The following is a 7,245-nucleotide window of genomic DNA, read 5'->3' on the forward strand; positions in this document are numbered from 1 at the left end:
TCAGTAAATAAAAATAAAAATAAAAAGAAGAAGAAAGAAGAAAGAAGAAGAAGAAAGAAGAAGAGGAAGAGGAAGAGGAAGAAGAAGAAGAAGAAGAAGAAGAAGAAGAAGAAGAAGAAGAAGAAGAAGAAGAAGAAGACGACGACGACGACAACTTCGGAAACATGGATCTCATTAAGTGCACTTCTTTTTTTCTGGGGTCAAATCTCCAGGTTCTATGGGCTCTTGAATGCTCTCTAGTTCCTCCATGTCTTTTTTTAAATTTTATTTTTTTTAAATTGACATTCAGTAAATGTCAGTTACTGAATTGTTGTACATTTCTATGAATTTTAACATATGTATAGATGCATCACAAGATACAGAATCGTTCTACCATTCCCCCAAACTAACTTTTTCAACATCTTATACTAGTATGAGTCCACATGTCACAATTAGTGAACCACTGAAAATACATTACTATTAACTAAGTTCCATACATTATTCAGCTTCCCCTAAGTTTTTGGCTATAGTCCTTTTCTTGTTCCAGGATTCCATCCCAGCACCATATTACATTTAGTCATCATGTCTCTTTGGGTTCCTCTTGTCACCATGGTTTTAATATGCATTTCCCTAATAAATGTTAAACATATTTTTATGTGCTTATCTGCTATCTGTGTAATCTCTTCGGTGAAGTATCTGTTCAAGTCTTTTGCTATTTGTATTGAAATATAGTTTACATAGCATAAAATTCATCATTTTATTTATTTATTTATTTATTTATTTATTTATTTATTTGAGACAGAGTCTCACTCTGTAGCCCAGGCTAGAGTGCAGTGGCGCAATCTTGGCTCACTGCCAACATCCGCCTCCCAGATTCAAGCGATTCTCTTGCCTCAGCTTCCCAAGTAGCTGGGACTACAGGCATGCACCACCACCGGTTAATTTTTGTATTTTTAGTAGACAGGGTTTCACCATGTTGGCCAGGCTGATCTCAAACTCCTGACTTCACGTGATCCACCAAACTTGGAGAGCCACTGCACCTGGCCAAATTCACCATTTTAAAATGTACAATTCATTTGGGGTTTTAAAAAGTTTGTTTACAAGGTTATATAACCATCACTACTATCTTTTTTGTTTGTTTGTTTATTTGCTTGAGACATAGTCTTGCTTTGTCGCCTAGGCTGGAGTGCAGTGGCACAATCTTGGCTCACTTCAACCTCTACCTCTTGGGTTCAAGTGATTCTCTTGCCTCAGTCTCCCAAGTAGCTGGGATTACAGGTGTGCACCACCACACTCAACTAATTTTTATATTTTTAATAGAGACTGGGTTTCACCATGTTGGCCAGGCTGGACTTGAACTCCTGACCTCAGGTGGTCCATCCACCTTGGCCTCCTAAAGTGCTGGGATTACAGGCATGAGCCACCTCACCTGGCCCCATTACTACTATCTAATTCCACAACATTTTCATCACTCTCCAAAAATATCTCATATTCATTAGGTAGTCATTCCCCTATTCTTTCCTCCCCTAGTAACCACAAATCTATTTTTTGTCTCTATGAATTTATCTATTCTGGACACTTTGTATAAATGGAATTACATAATATGTGGCCTTTTGTGACTGGCTTCTTTCATTGAGCATGTTTTCAAGATTCATCCATGTTGTACCATGTACCAGTACTTCATTCCTTTTTTTTTCTTTTGTGAGACAGGGTCTTGCTGTTGCCCAGGCTGGAGTGCAGTGGCATGATCACATCTCACTGCAGCCTTGACATCCCTGGCTCACACAATCCTCCCACCTCAGCCTCCTAAGTAGCTAGGATCACAGGCACATGCCACCATACCCAGCTATTTTTTTTTTTTTTTTAATAGAGACAGGGTCTCACTATGTTACCCAGGCTGGTCTCAAACTCCTGGCTCACAGTCCTCTTGCCTCACCCTCCCAAAATACTGGGATTACAGGCATGAACCACTGCGCCTTGCTTTCATTCCTTTTAATGAACATATAATATTCCATTTTATGTATATACATTTTATTTATCCATTCATCAGTTGATAGACATTTGGATTGTTTCCACTGTTTGAATATTATAAATAATGGTACTATGATCATTCATGTACAAGTTTTTGTTTGAACATATGTTTTCAATTCTCTTGAGTGTATACCTAGGAGTGCAGTTGCTGGGTCATATGAAAATTCTGCTTAACTTTTTTTCTTTCTTTCTTTTTTTTTTTTTTTTTTTTTTTTGAGATGGAGTCTCGCTCTGTCACCCAGGCGCTATCTCGGCTCACTGCAAACTCCGCCTCCCGGGTTTACACCATTCTCCTGCCTCAGCTTCCCAAGTAGCTGGGACTACAGGCGCCCACCACCATGCCAGGCTAATTTTTTGTATTTTTAGTAGAGATGGGGTTTCACCATGTTAGCCAGGATGGTTTCGATCTCCTGACCTCGTGATCTGCCCATCTTGGCCTCCCAAAGTGCTAGGATTACAGGTGTGAGCCACTGCGCCCGGCCAAAAATTCTGCTTAACTTTTTAAAGAAACACGCAACTGCTTGCCAAAGCAACTGCACCATTTTACATTTCCATGAACAATGTTTCAGTTTCTCTACATCTTCACCAATTCTTGCTTTTATCTGTATTTTTTATTACGGCCATTCTAGCAACTGTGAAGTAATATTTCATTATGGTTTAGGTTTGCATTTCCCTGATAAGTAATGATGTCGAGCATCTTTTCATGTGCCTATTGGCCATTTGTAGATCTTTCTTTTTTTTCTTTAGATGGAGTCTTGCTCTGTCGCCCAGGCTGGAGTGCAGTGGCGCAATCTTGGCTCACTGCAACCTCTACTTCCCAGTTCAAGTGATTCTCACGCCTCAGCCTCCTGAGTAGCTAGGACTACAGCCACCACACCCAACTAATATTTGTATTTTTAATAGAGATGGGGTTTCACCATGTTGGCCAGGCTGGTCTTGAACTCCTGACCTGAAGTGATTCACCTGCCTTGGCCTCCCAAAATGCTGTGATTACAGGGGTGAGCCACCACACCCGGCTGATGCTTTGCTTTTGATGTTATATTTGAGAAACTTGCCTACTTTAAAGTCACAAAGATGTATACCTATGTTTTCTTCTAAGAGTTTCTAGTTTAGTTCTTACCTTTAGGCCTTTGATGTATTTTGAGTTAATTTTTTATGTGGTGTGAGGTAGGCATCCAACTTCATTCTTTTGCATGTAGATATCCAGTTGTCCAAGCATCATTTATAGAAATGGTCTTTTCCCCCACTGAATGATCTTGGGATTGTTGTTAAAAATACATTGGCCACAGAAAAAAGAGAAAACCAAAATTTGTTGTCATCTCTTAAAGAATTAAGAATTGTGCATTACATCAATTAAAACACTGAATATGTTTACATGTAAATGCAAACTTATTCCAGCTCAAGGCAAGTAACAGCCTACTGGTGTCCTGGCAGGAAAACATCAGGAAAGAAAGGAAACTGGGTCCTAAGGTTTGGGCTTCTCCAACCCTGACAGACAGGCAAGACAGAAATGACAACGGGGGGAGGGGCTCCTGCTGGTCTCTAGACAAATTCTGGAACACTGAGCTCTGACACATTAGTACCCTGCACAGATGGAGAGACTGAAGGTCAGGCAGAATCACCAAGTCACGAACTTCTCTTCCACAAGCATGTTCTCACCTCTGCCATGAAGTGACTGAGCCACGTGTACTAAGGGTTTAAATAAAAGATAAGTACAAGGTATTAAATACCAAAGAAACAGTTAACTTCAATAAAAGGTCAAAATCAGCAACAAATCCTACAATCCAGTGCTGACATCAGACACAAGCTTCAAGGACAAATTTCTTTTCTTTTCTTTTTATTTTTATTTATTATGGTTTTTTTTGAGATGGAGTTTCACTCTTGTTGCCCAGGCTGGAGTGCAATGATGCGATCTCAGCTCACTGCAACCTCTGCCTCCCAGGTTTAAGCGATTCTCCTGCCTCAGCCTCCCGAGTAGCTAGGATTACAGGCATGCACCACCACGCCCAGCTCATGTTGTATTTTTAGTAGAGACGGGCTTTCTCCATGTTGGTCAGGCTGGTCTCAAACTCCCAACCTCAGGTGATCCGCCCACCTGGGCCTCCAAAAGTGCTGGGATTACAGGCATAAGCCACCGCAACCAGCCTGACAAATTTCTTTTCAAATGGTTGTTTCGGTTTCCTAAGGCTAGCATGAGATGTATACATTTGCCAGGGACAAATTTATACTTCTGAATTGACTCAGGCATCACAGGCTACATATCTCCTCACAGTCCATTTAGAAGCATTTGCATTGAACAGTGGAGGGCCTGACTGGTGACACTCCTGCATGCTGATCCACATTGGCTGGAAGGTGGACAGTGAGGCCAGGATGGAGCTGCTGATCCACATGGAATACTTGTGCTCAGAGACAGCCATGATCTTGATCTTCATGGCCCTGGGTGCCGGCGCAGTGATCTCCTTCTATATCCTGTGTGTGATGCTTGGGTGCATGGCAATGCTGCCAGACAGCACCACATTGGTGTACAGGTCCTTGCAGATATCCACATCCCACTTCATGATGGAGTTCAAGGTGGTCTCCTGGATGCAACAAGATTCCATGCCCAGGAAGGAGGGCTGGGACAGTGCCTCTGGACACCAGAACCACTCATTGCTGATGGTGACCACCTGGCTGTGGAACAGCTCGTAGCTCCTCTCCAGGGAGGAAGAGGACACGGCAGTGGCCATCTCCTGCTGCAAGTCCAAGGCAACATAGCACAGATTTTTCTGGATGTCACGCACAAATCCCCCACTCCACTGTGGTGATGAAGCTGTAGCAGGCCCCATGAGGATCTTCACCAGGTAGTCAGCAAGGTCCTGGCCAGCCAGGGCCAAACACAGTCTGACTGGGGGCGAGTGGTTATATCCCTGAAGATGGGCAAGTGTGGGTGACCCCATCGCTTGAGTCCGCGATGGTGCCAATGGCGCTGACAGAGGCATGCAGGGACAGGGTGACCTGAATGGCCCTGTACCTAATTGGGGTGAAACCCCGTCTCTACTAGCCGGGCGAGGTGGCGGGCGCCTGTAGTCCCAGCTACTCGGGAGGTTGAGGCAGGAGAATGGCGTAAACCCGGGAGGCGGAGCTTGCAGTGAGCTGAGATCCGGCCACAGCACTCCAGCCTGGGTGACAGAGCGAGACTCCATCTCAAAAAAAAAAAAAAAAAAAAAAAAAAAAAAAAAAGGTGTCTAAGCCATAGAAATTGTGTAATTAGATATATTTTATTTATTTATTTGAGATGGAGTCTCAACTCTGTTGCCCAGGCTGGAGTGCAATGGCACAATCTCGGCTCACTGCAACCTCCGCCTCCCAGGTTCAAGTGATCCTCCTGCCTCAGCCTCCCGAGTAGCTGGGATTACAGGCACTCACCATCATGGCCAGCTAATTTTTTTTGTATTTTTGTAGAGACAGGGTTTCACCATGTTGGCCAGGCTGGTCTCGAACTCTTAACCTCAGGTGATCTGCCCGCCTCAGCCTCCCAAAGGGCTGGGATTACAGGCGTGAGCCACTGAGCCTGGCATACATATGTCTGAAAGAATAGTGAGTGGCCAGTATAAAAGATACTGGAAACAGTCAGGGAGCGGCGGCTCACACCTGTAATCCCAGCACTTTGGGAGGCCGAGGCGGGAGGATCACACCGTCAGGAGATCGAGACCATCCTGGCTAAAACAGTGAAACCCTGTCTCTACTAAAAATACAAAAAAATTGGCCAGGCATGGTGGCAGGCACATGTAGTCCCAGCTACTCGGGAGGCTGAGGCAGGAGAATGGTGTGAACCCGGAAGGCCGAGGTTGCAGTGAGCCGAGATAGCACCACTGCACTCCAGCCTGGGTGACAGAGCAAGACTCTGTCTCAAAAAAAAAAAAAAGAAAGATACTGGAAACAGAGAAAGCAAGTTTTTTAGGGTGGCTGGATGAGGGCAAATGTATAATTAAATGATGAATGTGTTCATTAAGGCAGTGATAGGAAGAACAAAAAGAAGACGACATAAAAGAGTGATTGAGGTGACTGACAAAAGAAGGAACATAAAAGAGTGATTGACACCTGAGAATCCTTTGACTTGGGTTGTTCCTAGCCATCCTTTCTGATCTCCCTTCCTAACTTAAGTAGGTTAAGGATTAAGGTTCTTCCACTCTTGTTCTTGATTCATGTTCACTGGTGAATAACACCACTTTAGACTCTTTCAAAGTGCTATAATATTGATTTATTTGATCCTCTCAAAAGAAGCGTACAGACAACCATTTTAGAATGACTGTAAAGGGTCTTAATTTTAAGGTTCAAAGGGCACACAACTTAGCTGTTCTGCAGTTGAACACAGAGGAACTTCAGTCTGTTTGACTGATGGGGCTGTGGAGAGAGCAGGACACACATCTTCATGAAGTTTCAGTCCTGACCAGTTCTCATAAAACCTCATTTCTTACCTCTCTTTAGGACCACTCTGAGAGAATACATGTAGAGGTCTTCAAATCAGGAAAGTCATCACCACTATCTTTCTCGCCATTATCATATCAATCTTCCCCAATAGTAACACAGGACTTCTCTTATAGCATCCAGACAAAACTGTGGTTTTTCACTTACTGAGGCTTTCTAGAGCCCAGAAAAAGCATAGAGGACCTACCTGTTTATCCCTCTGCTCTTTTTTTTTTTTTTTTTTTTGAAACAGAGTCTTGCTCAGTCACCCAGGCTGGAGTGCAGTGGCGCTATCTCGGCTCACTGCAAGCTCCGCCTCAGGGGTTCACACCATCCTCCTGCCTCGGCCTCCCGAGTAGCTGGGACTACAGGCACCCACCACTACGCCCGGCTAATTTTTTTGTATTTTCAGTAGAGACAGGGTTTCACCGTGTTAGCTAGGATGGTCTCGATCTCCTGACCTCGTGATCCGCCCGTCTCAGCCTCCCAAAGTGCTGGGATTACAGGCGTGAGCCACAGTGCCTGGCCTCTCTGCTCTTGACTGTTGATTCCATAGTTGATTCCTGCCTCCAGGGGAATGCTACAGATGCCTCTCTTCCCAACCAAGCAATGGGGACTAAACAAGAACACATTTTCCTTTAAAATTGTGTCATATCACAGATTATTACCATCATCTGGCCTCCTCAAAAGAGAATGCATTTTCCTCTGTATGTAACCATGAATGTATGTATGTCCAAATGGATTGGTTCATCTGTGTTGAACTTGGGAAAAACTTTAGTGATCTTCTAT

The 7,245-nt window shown here is 43.8% G+C and overlaps 1 protein-coding gene across 1 annotated transcript; it reads right to left on the reverse strand.

Moving 5' to 3' along the window:
- Positions 1–3,866: 3,866 nt before the first annotated feature.
- On the reverse strand, positions 3,867–5,026 carry LOC104660471 (actin, cytoplasmic 1-like). Its single transcript, XM_010360834.1, has one exon. The coding sequence runs from the start codon at positions 4,986–4,988 to the stop codon at positions 4,473–4,475; it is 516 nt and encodes a 171-aa protein (XP_010359136.1). The 5' UTR covers positions 4,989–5,026; the 3' UTR covers positions 3,867–4,472.
- Between the last annotated feature and the right edge of the window lie 2,219 nt (positions 5,027–7,245).

This window comes from Rhinopithecus roxellana, chromosome 5 (genome assembly GCF_007565055.1).
Source record: "Rhinopithecus roxellana isolate Shanxi Qingling chromosome 5, ASM756505v1, whole genome shotgun sequence".
NCBI classification, from domain to species: Eukaryota; Metazoa; Chordata; class Mammalia; order Primates; family Cercopithecidae; genus Rhinopithecus; species Rhinopithecus roxellana.